Source organism: Lichenostomus cassidix, chromosome 7 (genome assembly GCF_008360975.1).
Source record: "Lichenostomus cassidix isolate B80296 chromosome 7, HeHo_3.0, whole genome shotgun sequence".
Taxonomy (NCBI): Eukaryota; Metazoa; Chordata; class Aves; order Passeriformes; family Meliphagidae; genus Lichenostomus; species Lichenostomus cassidix.
This window is the reverse complement of record NC_139488.1, coordinates 36,559,593-36,585,247: the sequence shown is the minus strand read 5'-3', so window position 1 is coordinate 36,585,247 and position 25,655 is coordinate 36,559,593. Positions and strand designations below refer to the sequence as shown.

The window sequence follows — 25,655 nt, the reverse complement described above, 5'->3', positions numbered from 1 at the left end:
GATGGTGGCTCCATGGGGACACTGACCCAGCCCCTCAGCACAGCCCGGAGCGATGTGGCTCCATGGGCACACTGACCCAGCCCCTCAGCCCCTCAGCCCCTCAGCCCCTCAGCACACCCCACCCAACACACCCACCCCCACCCACCCACACCCAACACAACCCAGCCCCTCAGCCCCTCAGCCCCTCAGCACAGCCCGGGGCGATGTGACTCCATGGGGACACTAACCCAGCCCCTCAGCCACCGCCTCAACATGGCGGCGCCTGACGTCACGGCGCCGTCGTGACGTCACGGGCGACAGCAGCGTTCCCGCCTCCCCGCCGGCCCCGCCCCCGCGAGGCCCCCGCGCCGCCGGGCTGTCCCGCTCAGCGCCTGCCGCCGCCGCCGCGCTCCCGGTGCCGCCGCCAGCCCCGCTGCCCCGCGCCCCGCCGGGCGGTTTCGGTGTGACCGCGCCCGGCCCCTTATCCCGGCGGTGGGCGGCGGCGCGGCCGCGGAACTCCCTGCGCAGGGCGGTGCGGCGCGGCGGGCAGCCCCGCGCGCTGAGGCGGGCCGAGGCGGGGCGGCGCGGCGGCTCGGCCGGTGTGTCGGTGTGAGGGGAGCAGCGGCGGCACCGCGCGGCCGACATGCCGCTCTTCGCCCCCAACCCCTTCGAGCAGGACGTGGGTGAGCGGCGGGCTGGCGGGCGGCGGCTGGGCCCGGCCCGGGGCCGGCGGGGCGGCCTCTTGTCCCGCGGCTCTCTGCTTCCTGCTCTTTCTCCTCTTCCTTCCCTTCCTCGTTTTTTCCTTCTCCTCTTCCTCCTCGTTCTTCCTCTCGTTCTTGCCCTGCTCTCCCCGCTGTATCCCCGGGCTCAGCGCTGGGCAGTGCTGTTGGGTATCGATGGATGACCGGGAGGAGCGGATGGAGTGTCGCTGGCAGGCTCCCCGCTCGGTGGATGTGCTGCGCTGAGGGCAGGGAGGCTCCGCACGGGGAGCCGGGCGGGATGGATCCCCGTGATCACCGCGGGGTGACAGGCGACAAGGCCATTGCCGCGTCCTGCACTTGTCACACCAACCGCACGGGACACTCCGGGCTGGGAGGAGAGGCTGGACAGCTGGACAAGGCCTTGGGAGGTGCTGGTGACAGCGGCTGGGCAGGAGGCCGATGGGCCCTGGGCTGTGCCAGCCGTGCTGTGACACAGCCCCGGTGTGACAGCCCTGGTGTGACACTGTGTCCGTGTGCTGGCACTGCCGGGACACTTCCAGCGCTGCGGTCAGACAGGAGGGACACTGAGAGGCTGGAGCAAGGCTGGGAAGGGTCTGGAGCCCCAGGAGTGGCTGAGGGAGCTGGGAAAGAGCTCAGCCTGGAGAAGAGGGATCAGGAGGACCTTGTGGCTCTGCACAGCTGCTGACAGGAGGGGACAGCCGGGGGGTCAGGCTGTGTTCCCAGGGAACAGGGACAGGAGGAGAGGAAATAGCCTCAGGCTGGGCAGGGGAGGGGCAGATTGGACATCAGCAGGAATTTCCGCATGGAAAGGATGGTCAGGGATTGGAATTGCCCAGGAAAGTTTGGATTCCCCATCCCTGCAGGTGTCCAAGGCTGTGACACTCAGTGCTCTGGGCTGGGGACAAGGTGGGCATTGGGCACAGCTGGGACTCCATGCTCTTGGAGACCTTTTCCAGCCCGAATGCTCCTGGGATTCCTCCTGTCAGGGTGGTGTGCCCCAGGGCACTGCTGCTCCTGACACATCCTGGCACGGAAACAGGTCAGTGGGTCCCTCTCCACCTCATGGTTTCCTCAGCAGTGTCAGGGAATGTTTTGGATGCTGTTTTGCTCTGACTCCTGAAGTTTCACAGCTTTTCTAGCACATCTGAGGTGTCTCTGTGCCTCCTGCCCTTCGCAGGGTGTGCTGAATTTGCAGAGATTCAGGGAGCTGTGGCTGGTGTAAGGTCACTGCTCTTCATCCTTTCATTGATGATTCCTTCCAGCTTCCCAATAACCACCCCAGGCACCCGATGGGAGGGTTGGAGTGTCTGCAGGGCCAGCAGTTGAACTGGATGATCCTTATGGATGGTTTCCAGCTCAGGATATTGTGTGATTCAGTGATTACAAAACCTGGCTGGAGTTGGGGTGAAGACGTGACTCAGATGTTTTGGTTTGTGTTCTGCCCTGACTTGTGCTTTCCTCAACTCGTGCTCTGTGGCACTTTTTTGTTACACAACGCCTGTGCTGAATGGCAGCAATTCAATTTAAAAAAAAGCAATTCAATAAGTGAGACAGCAGGCTCAGCTTTCTTGTTAGGATGGAAGGAAAGAGAAGAATCCAACATTACTGGGATTTCTGTCATGGCCAAAATGGAAGGGATTGAGTGCTCCTGTTGCCACACAATCTCTGCTTTCTTGAGTATAAGTTGAGCTGGTTTCTTATTTTATTTGTTAGTTATTTATGATTTTATTTCTAATTGCAAATGCCTGGTGCAGCTTGCTGTGTGTTTGGCCACACTCTCCTTTCACGTGGCTCAAACTCATGTATTTGTACAAGTGGATTTTTTTTGAACTCTGTAGGATTCTTTAACAAACCTAAAAACTTCAAGGACTTCCAGGCTGCAGAACTTCAAAAATGAGACTCTGTTCACTTCCAGTTTCTTAAAATTTACTCAGTGTAATTATTTTGTTATTAAAGATTTGAATACTAATTATTTATAATTTATAGTTATTACTTATTAAATTCTAACAAGTGCAGCAGAATGGGAACTTGACTTATTTGGGCTAAATCTTCGAGTCCCTTGCCAGGAAATATCTGTCATTATTCTGTTATAAATTAGCCCATCCAGAATATCAGATTTTCTCGAGTGGATGGTGTGATTTTGGAATTTTGGTGCCTCCTGTAGGCACAGCAGTGGGGCAGATCAGCTCTCCTGCAGAGCACCCACACAGAGCTGCTCTTCCCTCGGGACTCCTGTGGGAAATGTGCTTTTCCTGTGCCACAGCTGGATTTGCTGCTGTGCTTCCAGCTGCCCAGAGCTGAGCAGAGCCTTGCCATGTGCCTTGGCTGCTCTGGGCACAGAGGGATAACCCTCTGCAGTAGTGCTCTGGAGGAGTGTAGCTTCTTTTATTGACAGGAACCCAAAACTTTTGGAAGCTTACAGTTCCCTGTCGGGATGTGCTCACAGCCCACGTGCTCTCCCTGTTTTCCCAGCTTTGTCCTTCCCCTTCCACAGCCTCCATCCCTGAGCAGGAACAGCCCCACTCATTCCCTTGGATCCTTTGTTTACCTGCCCTGCTTCCCCAGGATGGCTGAGAGGCTCAGGGAGCAGAAGTGTTTGCTCTGCTCTGAGTGGCACAGCGCTGTGCAGAGAAGCAGGATTGCTGATAAGGTGCATGATAACATTCCCTGTTTCCTTCCAGGATTGGATTTGCCTTTTGGGGCTCCTTCACTTTGTCCTGCTGTGCCAGAACTGAATGTTCCCTCCTTCTCCTCTTGTTTCCAGGAGAATCTTTTATTAACTCAGATTTTTGTCCTACTGGCTGTTCCTTTCCCTACCTAATCCAGCCTTCAAGGGCTTCCATTTCCCTTATGTTTTATTTCCTTTTTTAATTTTCCTGTAATTTATTTTTCTATCATTTTTCTAGTATTTTTCTATTATTTTTCTAGTATTTATTTTTCCTTTTATTATTCTAATTACTATTTCTTTTATGTTCCTTTCCCTTTATTAATAATACCTGCCAGGAAGAGCCTCCCCTGCAGTCAGTATCAGCCAGGATATATTAATACTAATTTCAAGCCTGATTTTTGGGGCATTCAGGACACAAATTCAGCCTCATTAGAGTGCTTTGTGTTAATTGTGGAGTGATCCAAGAGCTGTAGCTAATAACTTGTTCATGGCATCCTATGGAATGTTTTTGTGATAATTTTAGATTAGTCCTTGATGAGATGTTTTTGCTTTTTGTTAAAATTCACTGTGTTTCCCCCTCATTTCTCAGTCTGTAATCATTCTTGTCTTAAACATTTTGGCAAAAATCTGGCAAATATTTGAGGAAAAGCTAATTGGACTTTTTTTTTTTTCTGGGTATTTCTTCTTGCATTGCAGGACAATATTTTCCAGTCCTCAGTCTGTGGTTTTACTTTGATTTGACTGCTTAAAATTCTGAATTCTGAGCCTGCATTTTAATGACATTTCTTTCTCATTTTTGAGATTATTTTTGCTCTGCTCCCCCAGCCCTGCCTTGATTATTTTTTAATATATCACAGCCTCACTGTTGTTGGTTTTTTAATATTATGCAAGATATTTTATTATGTATTATACATAAATTATGAGTTGTTAACTTTCATCTTGGTGTTTCCAGGCTCTGGAATATAATCCCTGTTAATTCCTCTCTAGTATTTTCAATGGTTTTTTTGTTTTTTTGACTGACAAATGAAATTATTTCATTTTCAGATTATTTGCCTCAATGAGTCAAAACAGACTCATAGTTCAAGATGCAAAAACTGCATCTCAAAAAGCCTTCTCAGTGAACTGGACTTATATTGCAAGAAGTTATTTTACTAATCTATTTTAATCCATGTTTTTAGACTAGAACAGTGGCACAAGTAGGGATCATTACAGGTAGGGCTGCCTTGTGCCAGGTCATCCTGGCCGTGATCTCTAATTAAATCCAAGCTGGAACTCTCTAATTAGGCTCTACAAACACCAGGCCAACAAATGAAGGTGTGTGGGATTAAATCTCTGCCTTTCATCCACGTCTTTCTGCTTAACCTGCTGGAAAAAAGCACTTGGAGTAGATCTTTATTTATTTTATATTTCCTTTTCACGATGGAAAGTTCTTACATGCTTTGTATAAAATTTGAAATACTTCTGTGCAGACAAAGTTTTATTTCACTTCAGGGGCAACGTGGTCAAGAAAATTTTGATTTTAGTGATCACAGTCCCTAAAAAACAAACAAGCACTGCTTTAGCACAAAAACCTTCTGTGCTAAAAGTGCCTTAGTAGTGGGTTTTTTTGGTGCTAAATCAGTGCTTATTTTGTCTGTTTCTTGCATAGCAAGTGACACAGGTGGAGAAAAAAACGTTGTATTTCAGTATATTTCTGTTTTATTAACCTAGATGTTACTCGGCAAGCCTGTCCAAGGGAATTCAGGACTGAAATAACAAAATGTTTAGGAAGTTTGAAGGTCATGTGTGCTAGACAGTGCAGAGGTGGAGCTTGACTGAAGAGCTGAGGAGCTGGGAAAGATGGGAATAGAGAGACTTTGAGAATTGCCACACCTTGCCTGGTTCAGTGCTCAAAGTGGGTTCTTCCCTCTTCTATTTCTGTGTGTTACAAGGAATCCATATTCCTTGTTAAAAAAGGAAAAAAAAATATGCAATTAACCTGGATAGAGAGCTGGAAAGGCTCAGAGGGTTGGGAGAGGAGAAGGGAAGGATGCAGGGAGAGCTCAGAGCTCCTGCCAGGGCCTGAAGGAGCTCCAGGAGAGCTGCAGAGGGACTGGGGACAAGGGCTGGAGGGACAGGACACAGGGAATGGCTTCCCACTGCCAGAGGGCAGGGATGGATGGGAGATTGGGAATTGGGAATTCCTGGCTGGGCTGGAATTCCCAGAGAAGCTGTGGCTGCCCCTGGATCCCTGGAATGTCCAAGGCCAGGCTGGAGCAGCCTGGGACAGTGAAGGTGTCCCTGCCATGGCAGGGATGGATTGGGATGAGCTTTCAGGTCCCTCCCAGTGAGTGATTCCATGACATTCAGCTTGGTTTTGGCTGCTGTGTGGCACAGGGATGATCCTGAAAAACTCCACGCAGTGCACAGCATTCCCTCCTGTCTTTGAAGAGCTGTGACAGTGTTTTGAGCAGCAGCTCGACAAACATTTCTCTTTTTGGCAGTGGGAGCAGCAAACAATTCTCATCCCCTTCCCAGCTGCTCATCTGAGCACTCTCCCCTCTCAGATTGGCAGGGTTCTCGTGCAGTCATGCAGCAAATCAGCTCAGGGAAAAGTGATCCATTGTACTTTGAATTCTTTATAAAAACCCCCCTAGCAGCACATTCTGCTTTTCTCGTTATTTCTATAAAAGTGAGCTCAGCCTAATGTTCCTTCATTAATTGGAGGGCTGCAGAGGACAAGTCATTCCGTGTTTTTAAAGGTTATGTTCCCTTCAAGCTGAAAAGATCATGGAAAATGCGTCCTCCCACGTCTGTTTCTTCTGATCTGTCCATGTCTCAGCAGCTGGGAAGGAGTTACTCTTCAGAATTGTTCCTGTTGAGGAGAAAAGCAGCTGCTGCTCAGATTGTCCCACTGGCAGGGAGGGAAGGTTCCGGATCCGGGAGGGTTTGGACAAGGACAGGGTTTGGATGTCCCTGTGCCCAGGGCTGGGTGGATCCAGCAGGCCTTTGGCATTGCTCCGTGCAGGAATGTGCTGCCTCAGGGAGAGGGGGAAGGCTGGGAGCTGGGAGTGAGTGCAGGGTGGTGGGAGCTCAGCTTTCCTCGGGATGGGGAAGTGTGGGATGAGGGAATTGCTGGAGAAAAGGGGATCAGGGGGACCTTGTGGCTCTGCACAGCTCCTGCCAGGAGGGGACAGCCGGGGGGATTTGGGATCTGCTCCAGGGAACAGGGACAGGAGGAGAGGAAACAGCCTCAGGCTGGGCCAGGGGAGGGGCAGGGTGGACATCAGCAGGCATTTCCCCATGGAAAGGATGGTCAGGGATTGGAATTGCCCAGGGAGGTTTGGATTCCCCATCCCTGCAGGTGTGCAAGGAATTCCTGGAGGTGACACTCAGTGCTCTGGGCTGGGGACGAGCCAGATTTGGCACAGCTTGGACTCCATGATCCTGGATGGCTTTTCCAACCTCAGTGATGCTGGGATTTTGTGGTGCAAACTTCCTGGTGATGCCTATAAACACCAAACCTTCCAGTTACCAGCTGGGATTATTTCTGTCATAGCAGGCACAGCTGGTCATGATTTCCACTCAGAGTTCAGGAAAACTTCAGCACAACCTTGGGAAGCTCTTCCAAGCCTTCTGTGGAGGCCAGAAGTGTCACTGCCAAAGTCCCTGAGGGCTGGGAGAGCTGCAGGAGCCCTGGAGCTGCAGCACTGCAGTGCTTTGTTGTTGTCCTGCCACCAGCTCTTCCTGCTTCCTGCTGCCTCTTGGAAAAAGGCATCTCAAGCATCCCAGGAATTCCAGAGGGGACACCCCAGGCCGTGCTGGGGAATCACATGGCCAGGCTGTTCTCCAGCTGCTGGAGTCTGAGGGATTCATGGATTGGATGGGAACATTCCCACTGCTGGGAATGCAGACGTGCTCTCAACCAGCAGCTTTTCCTGGCAGAACTTCCCAGGAAACCCCAGGCTGTGTGCACCAAACACCTCATTAAAACCTTCCTTGGTTGTTCAGTACTCAGGGATTGTGTGTGCAGGGAATCTGCAACTTCCAGGGGCTGATCTGCTTTGATCTTCCTTCCTTCCTTCCTTCCTTCCTTCCTTCCTTCCTTCCTTCCTTCCTTCCTTCCTTCCTTCCTTCCTTCCTTCCTTCCTTCCTTCCTTCCTCCCTCCCTCCCTCCCTCCCTCCCTCCCTCCCTCCCTCCCTCCCCTTTTATGAAGTATTTAAAATTGCAGGCACTCATTCATTTTTCACAACATCCATGATTTTTTGTTAATGTCCTAAAATATTGATGGACTTAACAGAAAATTTCGCAATAATATAACTTTTCGGATAAGTTTTGAAGAAGGTTTGTGCTGTAGAAACATGGTTTGAAAACAGTCTTTCCTCTAAGGAAGTATTCCAGCTTGTGAAGATAAACTATGGCCAAAATTCCAGATTTCCAGTTTTTTTTCCATCTGTAACAAAAAGGATTTGGGACATTGGTGGGTGCTGTGCTCACGTTCCCTTTGTGGAAACCTTTCTGCTGAGGCAGCCAAAATAAAATTGAGTTTCGTTGGTTCAAATTTAATCTTGAAGCAGCAAATGCAGTGAAGTATTTAATTTGCTGTTTTTAAACTTGAACTGCAATATTTACATGGGATTTAAATAACCTGGCTAATAAAACTTTTAAAGAAAAGCAGAAATAAATAACATTAAGCCTTAAAATCAGTGTCCCTGAAGGGTTGGAATGAGATGAGCTTTAAGGTCCAAATCATTCCACGATTCCATGAAATATTAATTACTGATACATTCTATTAAATGGATAGAATCTGACCAGAATAAATGAATAAATCACTCAATAATGCTTGTTTTTCTTTCCAGAAAAAGCCACAAATGAGTACAACACCAGTGAGGACTGGGGCCTTATCATGGATATATGTGACAAAGTTGGAAGCACTCCCAATGGGTAAGCTGGGCCTCAGCATTCCATGGAATTCCACGGTGGTGGGAAGAAGAAAATGTCACCAAAATGCTCCATCTGACAAATCCACCCAGTTGGCTTGGAAATTCTTGGAAAGAAATGTTCCAGCAGGATTTGGAGTGGATTGATTTGGATGTGCTGAGTGCATTCCAGTTTTTCGGTTTTTTTTTTCTGGAGTTTTGCACGACACACCAAGTTATTCATATTTAATGATCTGGCATGGATTTGGAGAAGTGACTGTGCCAGCAGGAGAAAGTGAAATCATTTCTGTGCAGAAAAAATACCTGGCAAGGACTAGGGGATTTTGATGATATTTGTCTGTGTTTGGTTGTTAGGAAGAATGGGAGAGAAAAGGGGAAAAAAATAGGGATTGAAGCACAAATCACTTGGAATCAGCTTAGCCTGAGTGGAACATAAATGGGATTTCAGTGATCCTGTAATGGCCAAAAGTATTTGCTGAGTTTTGGGGTGATAAAATCTTTAAGATTTGAATTAATCTTCAGTTAGTGCATAGGCAGAAGTCTTAAATAGTTTAGAATTTTTAGCAGTTGTTTTTGACATTTAAAACTACCACACTGAGAAAATTTAGGGTTTTGATTATTTTGTTATTTTGTTTGCTTTTCATTAATTTCCTTCCACAAGGAATAATAGCGAATCTATTCAATCTGGGAATCTTTAGTCCTGAATTTTAAAAAGTATCCTTTGAGTCCTTTATTAAAAATCAAAATTTTTTAGTGCCACGAGGCTTTTGTAGAGGGAACTGTTTTAAATCTGATTTTGGAGGAGGAGATGTTGAAAAAAATTCAGTGGGTTTTTTAAAATTATGCATACAAAAATATATAAAATGAATCATTAAATCTTTATATATATATATATATATTTGTGTATAAAATAAAATCCTAAATTCTCAATTTTGAACACCACTACTGCTGGCATGTTTTAATTCAATTTTGTGTAGTTTTCCTCCCTTCTGCCCTTGAAAAGAATGAATATTGGTGCCTACCCTAAATAAATATGTAGATTAACATGACTGTGTAGACCTTGTTAGATGGTTTGTATATGAAATAAGATGAAAATATTAGGACTAAAAGTGTATTTTTCTGGCACAGAGGCTTTTCTGGGCTTTGCTAATACAGCAGCTCAAGGATCTGCCAGCGATATTATTTTTTTAAATGCTGCATCAGCTTTTTTTCTAAGGATTTCATGTTTTTCAGGGTTCCAAATATCAGTGTTAATGAAGCCTTTGATGTGCCTGATCTCCTGCCAGCCATTAATGCTCATTTAAAGTGTGAAACCCCTCAGCAGAAACATTTAAAATGCCATTTATTATCCTCTCCTCACCTCAGATTGCGCTGAAACAAATTACAAAATCGCTGTGTCCTCAGGCTCTGGGAAGGGGGATCCAGGAGCTGGGAATGAAATCCACAGAGAGCTTTCCAGTGGCCACTAAACCAGCCATTTATTGAATCATCTTGGTGATGGTGACATTGCTTTCATTGTCTGTCTCAAAGCCATTTCCTCTTAAAGCTTAATGCAATTGCTTCCCTTTCTGGCCTGTCAGCACTTTGGCAATGAATACAAGAGTGCCAGGGGAAAAAAGGGAGTTTCTTCCCATCCAACCCACAAATTGTTCAGTGGTTAAACCTCTGGGTCAGCCCAGCCCTGCCCAGCTTCAGGTTAGGTGACATTTTTGGTCAGGTGGAGCTTTGGGGTCATTCCTTGCACAGCTCCTGTCACTCTCATTTATCCTTCATCTCTTTGTTCCTCTGCAGAGCCAAGGATTGCCTTAAAGCCATCATGAAGAGAGTCAATCACAAAGTTCCTCACGTGGCTTTGCAAGCTCTCACAGTGAGTAAATTGCCACATTTCCCAAAAACTTCATGGAATGCAGCAATCAAGTATTTACTGATCAATTAATTAATAAAGCCATCACGAAGAGAGTAAATTAATAAAGCCATCACGAAGAGAATAAATCACAAAGTTCCCCACATGGCTTTGCTAGTACTCACAGTGAGTAAATTGCCACATTTCCCAAAAATTTCATGGAATGCAGTGATCAAATATTTCCTGATCAATTAATTAATACCTTGATTAATAAAGCCATCATGAAGAGAGTAAATCCCAAAGTTCCCCACGTGGTTTTGTGAGTAAATTGCCACATTTTCCAAAAATTTCATGGAATGCAGCGATCAAATATTTCCTGATCAATTAATTAATATCTTGATTAATAAAGCCATCATGAAGAGAGTCAATCACAGAGTTCCCCATGTGGCTTTGCAAGCACTCACAGTGAGTAAATTGCCACATTTCCCAAAGATTTCATGGAATGCAGCAATCAAATATTTCCTGATCAATTGGTTAACACCTTGATTAACCTCAGGAGATGAGTGGCCATACTGAACTCTTTTATTCTGGATTATTTCTGCTCTTGTCCTGCATTTTCCCAACTGTCTTTCTGCTGTCAGCTTTTAGGAGCCTGTGTCTCAAACTGTGGGAAGATATTCCACTTGGAAGTGTGCTCCCGGGATTTTGCCACTGAAGCTCGAGCTATAATAAACAAGGTAATTGTTTTAGAGCCTTAAATCCTGGGGGAGGATTATTTTGGTAATTTCTCCAAGCTAATGTTGTAGTTAATGCACATTTTCTAGTTTTGGTGCTGTTTGTGTTTTCACTGAAATTTGAGTAATTTTTACTATGAAAAAATAATCTCTTAAAGAACTTACAGCTGATAATCCTTCAGATTTTTACAAAATTACATCAGCAATTGTAATTAAAACCTCTGTTCCTAAGCTCCATTAATTTGATCATGGTAAGTGCAGCTTTTCTTGAAGAGAGTTATTAGGCTTGAAGGAAATTCATGGGCTGAAGAGAGAGAGAAAAACTATGAGGAACTGAAATGACATTTTTATAAGGAAAAGGATGAACTCTTCATATGACATTTTTAATTTGTAGAGATTCTGGGAATGTTGAATGAGAAAATTAAAAAAAAAACCTGAAATGGTTGGGGTCAAGCTGCTGCTGGGATCTAAATCAGGATGTGAGGAATGGAATAAGCAGGAACAGCTTTCCCCTAATTACTGCTCCAGTTGGAGACCAAACTGGTTAATGGGTTAAAAAGGAGTTTTCAGATCCACAGGAGCCCTGCAATCATCAGAGGCTGAGCAAAGCAATTAAGGAAAGTAATAAAATCGCTGGGAAGCAAAATGAGTTCACAGCTCTTGTGTTTCTGGCTTTCTGAGGAAAAATAGGTCTCCAAGTGCTCCCTCTGTTCCCATTAGCCAGGGTTCATCCCAAAGCACAACTCTGACCTTCAGGGCCTGACAGCACTCAGGGATGTGCAGGAAACCTGCAATCCCACCCAGGGATGGGCTTTGGAGCACACTTTCTGTGGTTTTGGGAAATCCTGATCCTTTAGCCCCAGCCCTGGCCCACTTGGAGGAATAATAAATAAAATTGTGCTTTTTGCCCTCTTCTCCGAGAGAAAATGAGTTCAGTCAAGTGTGACAAATGGCTTTGTGCTGCTCCTGAGCCTATCAAACCTTTTTTCTTTGAGTTAAGTGCAGCTTGGAGCACAAACTTCAGTGCTCTCCCTGGTCAGCCCACGTGAGGCACAGGGATGTGATTCCTTGGACTGGGAATCTCCACTGCCAGAATCTGGGAGGAATTCCAGGCAGAGCATGAACTGATCCTGGTTTGCCCCCTCTCCAAGCAAATACCTTCCTTTACCAGGCTGTCCCTGCAGCTCAGCTGCCAATTTGGGCATAAAAAACTATCCCTATGGATAATTCATTTTTGAGGGAGAAGCTGGTTCAAGGAGACACAGGGAGAGCTCAAAGATCAGATTTTTGTGAGGTTCTCTCAGCTGGGACAAACAGTTTCTCCTCCTGGCATGTGAGGAGAGACTCTAGAGGTGAGAAAAAGTAGGGAAGGTGGATTGTAGGGAAAGATTTCTTGTAGGATTTCTTGTAGGGAAAGACAGTGGCTTCTGTTAGACCAACTTACATGGCTAGGAAGTGGAAAACAACACACCTTGGAAGGAATGAAGAGAAAATTGAGGTTAAGTGGAGGGTGAGTAACACAGAGAGACAGAAATTTGGGATAAATTTGGTAGGCAGGCTGGATTTGTCCAGAATTAGTGCTCTGGGAGCTCAGTGTGTTCTCTGTAATGTCAGATCAGGGTTTTTCAAAGGCCAGATATTCTAGACTTTGTTCCCCAAATTTTCTCAATCAACACAATTATTAATGATTTAGGATATTCATAGTAAAATGGGTTTGGTAACAATTTTGGTAACAACTCTTGCTGTTCATTTTGATGCTCAGACATCCCTTTTTTATCCAATTTTGTCTTCCAGGCTCATCCAAAAGTGTGTGAAAAGCTAAAAACGCTCATGGTGGAGTGGTCAGAAGAATTCCAGAAAGACCCACAGTGTAGCTTAATATCTGCAACCATCAAGTCTCTAAAGGAAGAAGGGGTGACTTTCCCTGCAGCTGGATCCCAGGTAAGAGCTGATGTGGGATTGGATTCCATGCTCTGCTTTCCTTTCCCAAATCCCCAGATCTCCCAAAGTCCCAAATTTCCTCTTCCTGCTCTTATCTGTTCATGTCAGGAGTTGGATTTGGAGTGGTTTGTTTTTCCCTTTTGGGGCTTTATTGTGCCCAGTCTAACAGCCAATAAAAAAACCCAGGTGGTTTTTTTCTAACTTTTATTATTGATGCTTGTAAAAGTTTTCACATTAATCAAAAAACTAAATTTACAACTAAAACTACAAAAAACTAACATTACAATTTCTGTTACATTTTCTTAACACAAAGTTTACTTTCCTCTACATGAAGCACTGAGAGTTTTTTTAACTTTTACAATCCCTCCTTCCTCCACAAAGATGTTTTCACTTCTAAATCTGATGGATGTGTTAAAACATATGGCAGAATCATGGAAGAGTTGAGCTCTGGCAGCCAATCCCAGTTTCTTGTGGGAATCACAACTCCAGCAGTGATTTCACTGTGCTCTTGGGGAGACTTGGAGGATTGAAATCAGCAGCTCCCAACTGGAGAATCTTCTGTTTGGAAGGGAGGAGAGAAGGATAAAGGTGGAAAGGATCATTTAAATGAGTAGCCTCACTTTAATAAATGTGGCTACAATAATTATTTCATTTAAATCAGTTCTTTAAATTAAATCTCATTATTTATTTTATGTTTTTTACAAAATAAAACCTGAAGAGTGGTGATTTTTCTTTCTAGAAGATCACCTGGATTCCATAGTCCAGCTGCCCAGGAGCAACTTAATGCTAATTTTTAAAAAATATATATTTTCATTTTCACTTTCATTTGTAACCTGAAGTCCCTCTGTTTCTCACACCTTTGCAGGCTTCCACAAATGCTGCTAAGAATGGCTCCTCATCCAGTAAAACCAAAGAAGATGAGGATATAGCTAAAGGTGAGTTGCTCTCTCAGCCTTGGGTTAGACTTGTGCTCCAGAAAAAAAACCAGGAAAATGGGAGCTTGGGCTCTTTGCTGCTGCATGGAATTGAAGTCAAGGGCACAGCAGCTTGGGAATTGTGGCATTCCAGGTTTTTTGTTCCTCAGCCATGAGGATTTGGGGAAAGGCACATTCCTCTCCATCACACAGCATTTTAAATGTTAACTTTAAATACTAGAGAAGCAGACACAGACCATATTTAAATCAAGCAATAAATCCCATTTTTCTCGAATTAAGAAAGCAAACTACCTTTACTCCCAGGGATAAAACACCAACTTGTTGTTTTCTCTCTCTCCCCCAACCTCAGCTATCGAATTGTCTTTGCAAGAGCAGAAGCAGCAGCAAATGGAAACCAAATCCTTGTACCCAGCTGCAGAAATGCCAGCCAACCCTCAGAGCCTGAGGAAGGTGCGAGCTCTGTATGACTTTGAAGCTGTCGAGGACAATGAGCTCACCTTTAAAAGTGGAGAAATTATTTTTGTTTTGGATGACAGGTACAATACACTCAGGTGGAGGTGACTTTGTTCCACCCCTGTTGTTTTCTCAGGGTAGCACATTTTTCCTCTGCTTTTGTCCCCCCCACAGAAATGTAGTTGTCACTCTGACCTCCCTCAACATCCCCTTCTCTTCCTTTTATCTTTCCATAATCCTAGTTTTTGACCTCAAACCATTTTTGGTGCAGGGAGAACCTCGAGTATTTAATCCAATTTGTAGTTTTGAAGATAAATCTCAATTGGTTGTGTGACACAAGAAAATGCATTGGCATCACATTCCAGCAATTGTTAAAGCTCTGGCTATCAAGGGCTGTTTGCTAAGAATAAAACTGATTAAAAATAGCTAAAATAATTATTGTTTTCAGCACCTATAGATACATATACAGCTTTAAGGGCTGTCAAGTAATTAGTATAAAGAATTGATGAATTGTGTGTAATTTGGAGTGATCCACTGATTCTTATTCTTCCCCTCCCTCCCCATAGCTCCTGTGTTTGGCTTTGTGCTAAGCCCTGCAAATACTCTCTTTTAGATACCACATGGTTTGGTAAAAACCCCAAACACATCTCTGAATCCCATTTTTTTAGTAAAAAAACCCCAAATATGTGCCTGGCTCTATCCATCCCAAGTTCTGTAACCCTTTTTTATTTCCCCAGCGATGCCAACTGGTGGAAAGGGGAGAACCACAGAGGAGTTGGGCTGTTCCCATCGAATTTTGTGACCTCTGACTTGACTGTGGAGCCTGAGGCAGGTGAGTTACCTCCTGAAATGAGGGATTATTTCAGAAACTTTGCTTCACTGCAACTCCTAATTAGCCCAGCAGCAAAATAATTTCTTCTATCAGCCCCAGGAAAGAATTGAGAGCCATCCTGCACTTGTTTCAAGCAATCAGGCAGAGCTCACTTTAATTTCTGCCTCTGTTTCTCTTTTCAGTTATTACCATTTTCCTGTTATAGAAATTTGGTTCAATTCGCCATAATTCCTTGTCAGTGACATCTTCCATACAAATCCTGTAAATTGCCATTTAAAATGTCACAGTGCCTTTTCACACAGAAGAATAACAAGGAGCAAATGTGTGTTTGAAGGTATCACAGTAAGAGAGAGAAAAGAAACTCCTCTCTGTTCTTTCAGCAGCTGTGGATAAAATCTCAGTTCCTGAGGACACTGCAGAAGAAATTAAGAAAGCAGAGCCTGAGCCAGTTTATATTGATGAGGTATGGAGCCACTTTAGAGATAAAATATTGCTGCCTTTTACATCCTTTTGGTGCTGAGTGTTGGCAGATGATTCTTCTTCTATAAAGAGCTTTTATTTGAATATTAAACCAATCTTGGCATGGCTGAGAAATCCAAGTTCTTCATCTTGTCCTCCCCTTTCAGGATAAGATGGATAAAACACTGCAGGTACTTCAGAGCATAGATCCCACGGATTTAAAGCTTGATTCTCCAGATCTCCTCGACTCAGAAGGTACTTGGAGCACTAAATGAGCTCTTTTTTTATTACTTCTTCTCACAATTACCTTTTGTGGCTTGAGCTGGGAGTTCTTTGTGTTTATTTTAAGCTATGGGGAGCTGTGGTCTGTACCAACAGTGCTGGAGAACACTTATTTCACCGTGGGAGTTTGGGGCTCTGGGGATAATTTGAATTTTTTTAATAGTTCCAAGCCAGCTCCATGTTTAGCAGAGCCATTTGCATAACTCCCAGCTATGTAAAATGCCTGAGCTTTGCAAGATCCATCTACCAATCCCAACCCTGAAATAAATAAGCAATTAATGTTCCTGGAGCTTGGTAAAGTATTTTTGGCTGCATTTGAACTTTTCATTGTGCAAGACATGAACTGCCTCAACACTTTGCCTTCACAGATATCTGCCAGCAGATGGGCCCAATGATAGATGAAAAACTAGAAGAGATAGATAGGTGAGGCTGATTTATTTACTGATTTACTTCAAATTGGGCAGTTGTAATAATATTTTTGGGGTAATTTTATCTCCCAAGCTAGAAAATCCTGCAAGAAAAATGTAACAACCCAACCTTTATTTTTGATGCTGAAATATTGAGCTTACTGAGATTTGAGTTGCTGCTCTCCAAAATTTACTGCACACGTCATGGATGATTCTGATCTTGATTTTGGCATTTTTTGACTGGAGCTTTCTCCAGCCTGAGATAACTTTTAAGGTCCTGTCCAACCCAATCTATCTGTTATTCTGTGACTCCTGGAGGTATTTGAGGGTAAAAAGAACCTGGAATTCCTACACCTGGGAATTGCTGGTCTGGTGGCAGCAATAGCTGTGCAGCTCTTGGACTTTCCTTCCAGCCACACAACAGCAATTTTTCAATATAAACGGGTAAAAAAATGACCTTTTACCTTTTAAGGACTTCTGTTTCTTGCAATTTCCAAGCTGTTCAATGGATCCACCCTCCTTTCCTCCCCATCTAAGGTGTTCCAGCAGCTCAGTGTCCTCTCCTTTTGTTTTGAACCAGGAAACATTCCGAGTTGTCCGAGCTGAACGTGAAGGTTCTGGAAGCTCTGGAGCTCTACAACAAGCTGATGAATGAGAGCCCCATGTACTCAGCCTACTCCAAACTCCAGCACCCTGCACAATTCCCACCCACCTCCTCTGCTGTCTCCATGCAGGTCAGTATCCCTGCAAGCTGGAAATTCCCTGCTGCTTATCCCTGTTTTTAAAAATCCCAGCAAAGAAATGAAGCAAACCCACGAGCAATCTGACATTGGCTGGTGGGGGATTTTTATAGCCTTTGTGAAAAATTATGATTTATGCACTAGAACAGAAGGTTTTGCTTGGCCACTGTTGAGAATTCCAAAAGATTCCTTCTGTAATTCGTTCCCTGCAGTTGGAATTGTGTGTTGCAGGCAGCTTGGTGGATATTCTTGCTGTGAGTCATGTCAGTCTCCAAGTGAAATGTTCCCTTCTCATCTCATAGTGGGGATGGGAGTGAACTGGAATATCTGTGTATTAATCCCAAGTGTATGTTTTTCTACATATAGAAACACTCTGCTTTTAGCTCCTTTTTCCCTCAGAAAAATGAACATTTTGTATCAGTTCTGAACACGTTGTGTTTGTGCTCCAAACTGTTTTACACTGTCCCTAATGATGGCTTAAGAAATAAAAATGGAGGGGAAGGAGAGATTTTAAAAAAGCACAGAATGAGGGTTTTTACTTGAAGTGAATTTTACTTTAATGTTAATTGTTCAGTGGGAAAAGAATAGTTGCCATGGCAACTGCTGGATCTGAAAATATGTCAGTTAAAAGTAATTCTGTGTCCTTAACTCCTGGTAACGACAGAAAATTCATTATATTTGGAGGTTACAAAGTAATTTAAGCCAAAAGGCAAGTGCAGTTTGCTGTTTGGTGCACAGAAATGCAGGATAATGTTGGCTTTATTTGGGACAAACCTGTTCCTTCAGTGCCCATCTGTGATCCCAAATCCAAACCCCATGAATCCAATCCAAAATCCAAAATCCAAACCCTGTGCCACCTGAATTTTGAGGGAATCTTGCATTATTTAAACCAGAAACACAGCAAACTGCAGGTTTTGCTTCCCTTTGGCTCTGCAGCCTTAGAACATTCTGGTGAGTGAATTCCAAAGTGTGCTGAACGCCAAATCTTCTGGATTTTTTTCTTCCCAGTCGTATCCTGTGCAGCCTCCCAGTGGGAATTACATGATGCAGGGAGTCTCCATGTCCCCAGGGTACAGCTTGGCCCCGGAGCAGGTGAGGTCTCTGCCTCAGAGCATCAACTCTGCAGCCACTCAGCCACCTCCAGCTGCTTATTTAAGGTATGGATCCTGCAAATTCCTCCTCTTGGAATTTGCCACTTTTGCCACTTCACATCTTCTCATGGCGTTTGTATTTAGTGACACACAGTTTTGAAAGGAAAACAGCAATTTTATTAAACTAGGGATAAATAACAACGTTATTCTGGACAAAACTGGTCCTGCATGAGGAGGTTTCCCAGGAAGCTTTTAAGAGAGGAAGATGGAAAAGAAACCCCTGAGCTCAGCTTTAACCAGCCAGCACCAAAGATTAAAAATTAAATAGGAGGAGAAAGTTTAAGTTAAAAAGCAAGAGTAAATTAAAAAGAGTAAAAATTAAGTAGTAGAATTATTGAGCTGCTGGAAGAATTTTGAGGATGAAAAGGTTTTTCCTGCAAAAGCCATAAAAACCTGCTACCTTGCAGGCATGGGAAGTATGAATTCCTGGGAAATTCTGTTTATTAGCATGGGGAGAGTAACAGGAGGGAAAGTGCAAGGCCAGAGCTGATTTAACTTGAGAGAGTGCATGTAAAAAACCATATTTTTATAGCTGCAAAACCACGAAATACCTTCCAAAACGACCACTTTGGTCCCGTTGTTTTCAAATTTATCAATCCTGCAAGCTCCCAGCATGTTTTGGGAGTGAAGCCTGACACTGTGGGGAGATGTGCTTGGCACAGAGGTGGCCCTGAGCTGTCACAGTGAGCTTGGTGTTGTGTCCCTGCAGCCCTGATCCTGCACTGCCTCAGCCCTTCCCGAGTGTCCCCAACGTCCCCAACGCCGGCGCCGCCCTGCCAGCTGCTGCCACAGCTGCCTTCCCCCAGCACCAGATGGGAATGGCCGTGGACATGGCAGCCTTCCAGAGCAACCAAGGACCAGGTTATCCCGTGGGGCTTCCTGCTCATTCCCTGCTCCAGCAGCAGACAAATTACCATCAGCAGCCTCTGCTTTAAGAATTAAGGAATGATCTCCTGACCTAAGGATCTTTGGGAATCCTTCTCGTGGATATCAAAGTACATTTTCCTTCCAAATAACCCGACTCGCTGCGTTAGGGTGATGCAGAGTAAAAATAGGCACCAGCTCTGATGGTTATTTGCATATTTGCATCCTGAACTAGATTTAAAATAATTCCAGATTCCTCCAAGTCCCTTTTTTTTTCCCCCTCTGCGCTTTCAGGAAATGCCACTTGTGAATCTCAGAAAGATTGTCCCAAAATAATTCTCTTTCTCACTGTGTTTCTGGAAAACTTGAGGATGCTGAGACTCTGTTGCTTTGCCTCCTCTGGTGTCTTCTGCAATCCTTCTGTCCCAGTGGCTTTAGGGAATCTCTGCAGTTTGGAATCCCAGCGACCCCTGGCTCTGGCTGGGAGGGGAAATGGTGCCACTGAGGGCCACATCCCTGTGGAAACAGGAGAAAGAGAGGCTTCTGACAGTGCTGCCTCTACATTTTGGAAAATGCAGAGAATGGCGGTGTTTTTGAAGAGAACAAGTTTTCCTAGCATTCCCTGGTGTCTTGGCAGAGGTGGCTCCTTGGGAAGAGCAGGCACGGGATGCTCCTGGCTGCCTGTGTGGGCTCTCTGTGGATCCAAGGTGCTGAGCCAGGAACTTGCACAGAATCTCTTCCCACTTCTCCTTTCTGGATGGATGTAGAAGTGAAGGAGGATTGTAAATTCCTTGTGGGAAAGGAGGGGGCTGGAGAAGGTTTGAAGCTGCTGAAGACTGAGGCTCTGCCCTGTTCCCTTTGCAAGGGGAGCTGAGTGGAACAGGAATCCTCTCGATGGGACCAGGGGGATCTGCCTCTCTTGGATTTCCTTCCTCTGCCACTGTTTCCATGTCTGAAACAGCTCTGACCACAGAGGAGCTCTCACACCACTCTGAAAGGGGGATTTGATTCCACTGGTGGGTGGGGTTTGGGCTTTTGGGCACATGGAAAATCACAGCCACATCCCTGGAGGAGGAATTGCCTCGTGTGGCACTCGGTGGCTGAGAAAAGAAATCCAGGAATTTCTTCCCTGATGCACTTTTTAAAGGGTGGGGTTTGTACAAGGGAGCAGATGAGCTGGATTATCCTTTGGGAATGTGGGATTGCTTTCTTTTCTTGTTTCAACTGCTGCAAAAAATCGCTTCATCCTCCTATTTACCTCCTCACTGGAGCGTGGTCATATTTATCCTGCTTTTAACAACCTCTGGTGAGTGATAATCCTTGGCTTGGGGAAATAATGGAAACAAGTCACTGATAAAAACATCTCAATTAAAAGCAGGAAGCTCCCAGTTGTCTAAATAAGCATTTTTGGTGTATAAATTTCATCCCAAATTGGAGCTCCCAGGCTGCTGAGTGACAAAACCCACCCTTGACTCAGCACCTCCTCCGTTTAGTTTCCATTTTATTTCATTATTATCTTGACCTTACATTCACTTGCTGCCTCACGCTCATGCAAAAAGTGTTCAGCACCTGCTCTGTAAATCACTTTTTATTGCAATGTGTGCAGTTGGAAGGAGGATTTTGTCTTTCCTTTTGACATGACTTTGATTTGTCTTGATCCTTCCCCTGGAAGTAGCTCAGTACAAGTAACACACGTGGCAATACTGAAGAATTTTGATAACTTGTTCCTTGTGTCTTTTGAGGAAATGATTTCAATGCTGCTGTTCCAAATTCTTATCGTTTGGAGCTTTGATTTGTCAGAGTTTACTTTGTTCCAGGTTGGTCTGTGGTCAAACTAAACCTACAAATTCTCCATGTTGGTTAGGAAATTGAGATTGGTGTTTTTATTGGATTCTGAGCTTTGGGCCAAGAGAAACCTTCAATTGAGCCAGCCAGATGTGATCCGATGATGTTCATTGTTCAGTATAAATAATGTATATACTCATTTGTCTGAGATTTTCTACACAGCTCCACACATGCCTGAACTTTTATAAAAGCAGGATTTGTTCTTCTGTCAACTCTTCTATTCCTAACTCTGTGATATGCAACTTGTAGATAGTGTAAAATAATTTAATTATTATTAAACCAGTGTATTTAGAGGGGGTTGGTGTTTCTCTTCATACTTCTACACATGATCATATTTATTTTTAAGGCCTGATTGTAACTGAACATGCTGCCAAAGGATTTCTCTAACTCCAGATTTCTACCTTAGGTTTCTACCTGCTGTTTTCTATCAGCAATTCAGGGTGGAGAACTCCTGCTTTTTCATATGATCCCTTAACATAGGAACCTGGGCAACTTTCTAATGAGACTTTTATTGTGATCTCTTTGTTCCATGGGTGTTAAATATCATTACTAGATCTGTTTCCTTTGGTGTGAGCTGGGGCCCTGTTGTGTCTGTTCAGTTTGTCACCCCCCAGAGTGGGCTGAGGGGTTGTGCTCTGTCACCTGGTGTCACCCACGCTTTGTCTCTCGAATTGGCTCCAGAAATGATGTTAAAAATCAGATTGTTGAAACCTGAGTGCTGTTGTTGTGTGGTCATTGTGCTGCAGGGGTTGCTGGGGGCTGTCCCTGGCCTTGTGGGACTGCTGTGACCTCCCTCAGGGATTTTTTCCTGAGATGAAGATGATTTTCTTCCCTTATTTTCATCTGAGCATCTTTTCTCAGACCTCCCAGGCAGTGCCCTTGCTTGCCCTGAGAGGTGGCTGTGGGATGAGTAACATTTGTTAACAAACACACCCCGGAGAATTCCCTGTGAAAGAGGCAAAAGTGGAGTCGTGGCTGAGAATTGTGGCTCATCCCAAATCAGGATGAATGCTGTGCTTTAATCCTGCCTGGACTAGAAAATGCCTGCAAGGAGCCTGATGTACCTGAGAACAACCCCAAAAATTGTCATTTACACATTTATCCCTGCTTTTCATCATTTCTTTACAGCCCTTTGAAGCTGCTGACCCCAGCGAGTTGATTTGGGGTCACTTCAGGCTGAAAGTCAACCTTTTTAAGGCCAAATCATGTCCTGAACTATTGAGAAATGCTGGTTTGTTTTCCCTTCTGCCTTGCTGGAGTGAGACCCTGATCCACTGGGTGTGCAGAGAGCCTTTCCCTGGGAAATCAGCCACCCACCATCAATGTTTAACCAGCAGTGCCTTCCTAGGGCCGATTTACTGATGAAACTGAATGTAAAAATAATCCAATTTAGACCACAGCCTTGGTGACCCACATTCATCTTGGACAGAGAAACCAGGCTGCTCCTTTCAGCCAGGGAATGAGAGGATTTGGCGTCTGGAGCGAGGGAGGAGGATGTTTGCTGGGTTGGCCCCTGAGCAGAGCTGGCTGTGCAGGTGTGAGATCACTCCCAACATGTGCACATTGCTCCTCTTGCTCAGCCCGGTGGGAGGTGTAATGTGCCTGGAGGTGAAGCTCGGCAGGGGGAAGCAGGAAATCCAGGTCCTGCTTCCAAATCTTCCTCACATTTTCGCTTCCAGCACATCATCTCCTGATTTAGCCTGTTTTCCTCCGTGCCCTGGGAAGGGAAGGTCTGCACGGCTGGAAGTTGATGCCAGTGGGTTCTGGTGGATGTGGGAAGGGCTGGGCAGGGCGCTGGGGTTGGGGTTGTGCTGGCTGTGGCTCAGCTGGAGGGCTTTGGGGTGCTGCTGCTTGCCCAGGGATCACAGCTTGTCCCGAGTTTGCCACCAGACAGTTTAGAGTCAGAAGGACCTTAAAGCCATCCCATCCCACCCCTGCCATGGCAGGGACACCGTCCACTGTCCCAGGCTGCTCCAAACCCTGTCCACCCTGCTCTTGGCCATCCCAGGGATCCAGGAGCAGCCACAGCTTCTCTGGGAATTCCAGCCCAGCCAGGAATTCCTGATTCCCAATCTCCCATCCATCCCTGCCCTCTGGCACTGGGAAGCCATTCCCTGTGTCCTGTCCCTCCAGCCCTTGTCCCCAGTCCCTCTGCAGCTCTCCTGAGCCCCTTCAGGCCCTGGCAGGAGCTCTGAGCTCTCCCTGGATCCTTCCCTTCTCCAGGGGAACATTCCCAGCTCTCTCCCATCCCATTCCCGGAGCAGAGCGGCTCCAGCTCTCCCATCCCGAGCGAACACAGCCCGCTTCGGTCTCGGGGTTTATCCAGCCCAGCCCCGCCCCGTTGCCGCCCCCCGCCCGCCGCCCCCTCCCCAGCGCTGCGCTCCCTCGCTCCGCTCCGCTCCGCTCCGCCCCGGCGGCAGCAGCCGCTGCGCCCCGAGAGCGGCCGGGAGAGCCGCGGACCGAGCGGAACGGCACGGCACGGCACGGAACGGGAGCGGCGATCGGGGCGCCATGGCCGCGGTGGGTGCGGGGCCGGGGTGGCGGCGGGGCCGGGGGACGTGACACGACCTTGATGCTTTGTCCCCCGGGCAGGTGACGAGGGGCACCGCGACGCGCCGCAGCCGCCTGAAGCGCTCGGACGGCAGCACCACCTCCACCAGCTTCATCCTGCGGCAGGTCAGCGGCCAGCCGCGGCCGGGGGGCTCGGGGGACGGGTTTGGGGCTCGGGGGACGGGCTTTGGGGCTCGGGGTCGGGACCTGTGCCGGGGTGGCGATGCCATTGCCGGAGGATGCTCCGGCTGCGGCTCCGGGTACCACACGAGTTCCGGACGCGGCGGGAGTTGGGGCTGCGCTGGGAGCTGTGACCCCAAATCCCGGCTGCGGCCCCAAATCCCGGCTGCGGCCCCAAATCCGGCGGTTCAGCCGGATAAACGCGTGGATTGTCCTCGCCTTCGGCTCCCAGCCGCGATTGACCCGCCGGGCGCATTTCCTGGTGATTCCCTGTGCCACCCAGAGATGTGCTTGGCTTAGGGGATGGAAGGGGAGGTTTCGGTGATCTCCTGACTTTAGGGTTTCTGGGAAGAAGGAGGTTTTAAAGGTGTCAAGAGCGTCGGCATCTCAGGTTGGGGCTCCTCAGAGCTGATTGTACAGCAGCCCCGTGCACTGCAGGAGCACTGGTGGCCATCAGCATGGAACCTCCTGATAACAGTTCCCCTTCTCCTTCCCTGCTCCCCTTTTCCATCTCCATGCCCAGTCTCCCACTCCTGCCTGCCAGCTGTCCCTCACTCCAACACACACTGACATCCTGAGTCCCCCAAAGCATCACCCTCACCTAAAAAACGCTGCTTGCAGTAAACATGATCAATTAAAAGTCCAGGAGGTGGAACATTTCCCAGAGCATGAAGCTGTATCCCAGATTGCTCAGGGACTTGAGCAGGAATTCAGGGAAGCTCAGGGAAGGCAGAACTGGGCCCCTGACGGATCCAGGGACACTTGTCACGCGTGGAAACGCATTGTGCTCAGGACAGGGAGGTTGTTCTGTCAGGGAAAAGGGTTGAAATAATGCAGGGAAGTTTGATTTTGCTGGGTGGCATGTCCTTGTCACGGCTCCAGGCCGGAGCAGAGCTGGAGCAGCCGAGTGGGGCTGGCAGCCCTCGTTTCCAGAGTGACATGTGAGAGTCTCGGGGAGAATGTGACGTTCGCTGTGATCTGAGCCGTGGAGATGGGAGTTGAACCAAGGATAAAGGAACAGAAAGGCAGTTTTGGGTTATGCTGGAGGCTTGTGGCAGCCGAGGAGATGCTGTGCTCCTGGGAGATGGCCTGGAGGAGCTCTCAGCTTGGCAGGGCTGCTGCTTCCAGAGGTGCATTGGTGCCACTGGGAAACTCAGGGTTTGGCATTCAGACAGAGGGTCGCTGGGATCACCTGGAACACCTGGAATTTTGGAAGCCTGGCCTCTGCCTGGTGTCTGGTTTTAGGTGGATGGGGGGACTCCCTTCACTCCTGACCCCCTGAGGTGTTGCTTTACACATTGGGTTGACACTTCCAATTAATAATAGGGAAATCAGGTGCTGGTCAGTTCTTCCTGTCCTTCCTATGAAGTTTTCCCTCATAACAATCAGGCTCCACAAGCAGAAGCAGAACAGAAAGTCCCTCAGAAGGGATTAGCTTCAAATAACACCGTGGTGCTCATAGGTCTAATTTAAAAACAAATAGGAATTCTGTCCATGGGATTTGCAACCAATGTCCCAAAGGAGTTCAATTCTTCTGTAGATCTTGTATACATTAAAAATTGAGCCCCAGCTTCTTGCCCAAGCCCACAATACCCATGAAAATTATATCCTTGGTTTCCTTCTGTGCCAGGAGAGACGCAGCTCCCTGGGATTTGAACTCATTACTTGACTTTTCATTATGTTGCATTTAATTTTTGGTTTCGATCCATCGCTCAATCTAATTTAGGAAGGGAATAACGTTTGGAGGAGCTTTTGGATTTGCATTTTCCTTTCCACACCGTGGGGTGGGGAGCAAAGAGGGTCTGTGGTGCTGAGTCCTGTGTGTGTCCACAAGGACAGAGCTCCCAGCTCCAGCCTCTCCATGCGGGAAATATTGCACTGGAGGGCAGGGATGGAGTCTGTGCTCCCAGGAACACACAGGGCTGTCCTGGAAAGCAGTGGGATGGTGTCTAAAAACCCCCAAAGTGAGTGGGATCACTGCTGTCCCCGAGTGACTCCTGACACAGGAGATTCCCAGCTGGTGGGATGGGAATCTGCTGGGAGCAAGGCTGGCACTGAAGGGGTCAAGTGTGGCCTTGGAGCCAGGAATGGGTGCACAGAACTGTTCCTCTGACGTGGCAGGTGCTGCTCAATTAGAGCCAAGAACCCCT

At 46.6% G+C, this 25,655-nt stretch overlaps 2 protein-coding genes across 10 annotated transcripts in view; both read left to right on the top strand.

The window, feature by feature from the left end:
- Positions 1–505: 505 nt before the first annotated feature.
- On the top strand, positions 506–21,490 carry STAM2 (signal transducing adaptor molecule 2). 2 transcript variants are annotated; one of them, XM_085067195.1, is made up of 14 exons: positions 506–662; positions 8,209–8,293; positions 10,081–10,156; positions 10,774–10,869; positions 12,661–12,807; positions 13,673–13,742; positions 14,092–14,278; positions 14,933–15,027; positions 15,411–15,490; positions 15,654–15,741; positions 16,137–16,191; positions 16,756–16,909; positions 17,924–18,072; positions 18,776–21,490. In XM_085067195.1, the coding sequence occupies exons 1-14, from the start codon at positions 623–625 to the stop codon at positions 18,999–19,001; spliced, it is 1,548 nt and encodes a 515-aa protein (XP_084923321.1). In that variant the 5' UTR covers positions 506–622; the 3' UTR covers positions 19,002–21,490. The 2 variants fall into 2 exon arrangements, with proteins under 2 accessions (XP_084923321.1, XP_084923320.1); XM_085067194.1 differs by having other exon boundaries at positions 15,408–15,490.
- A 1,676-nt stretch (positions 21,491–23,166) lies between these two features.
- CACNB4 (calcium voltage-gated channel auxiliary subunit beta 4) overlaps positions 23,167–25,655 on the top strand; it is a 75,054-nt gene continuing 72,565 nt past the window's right edge. For 5 of the 8 annotated variants that reach the window (XR_014853561.1, XR_014853560.1, XM_085067187.1 and 2 more), the window contains exons 1-2: positions 23,167–23,295; positions 23,368–23,451. Coding sequence is in view for 4 of the 8 variants with exons in the window: in XM_085067187.1 (XP_084923313.1) it covers positions 23,287–23,295; positions 23,368–23,451 (93 nt within the window). In the remaining 4 variants the exon portion in view is untranslated. The remainder of the gene's footprint in view (positions 23,296–23,367; positions 23,452–25,655) is intronic. The other 3 variants (XR_014853563.1, XR_014853562.1, XM_085067191.1) reach the window with 1 other exon arrangement.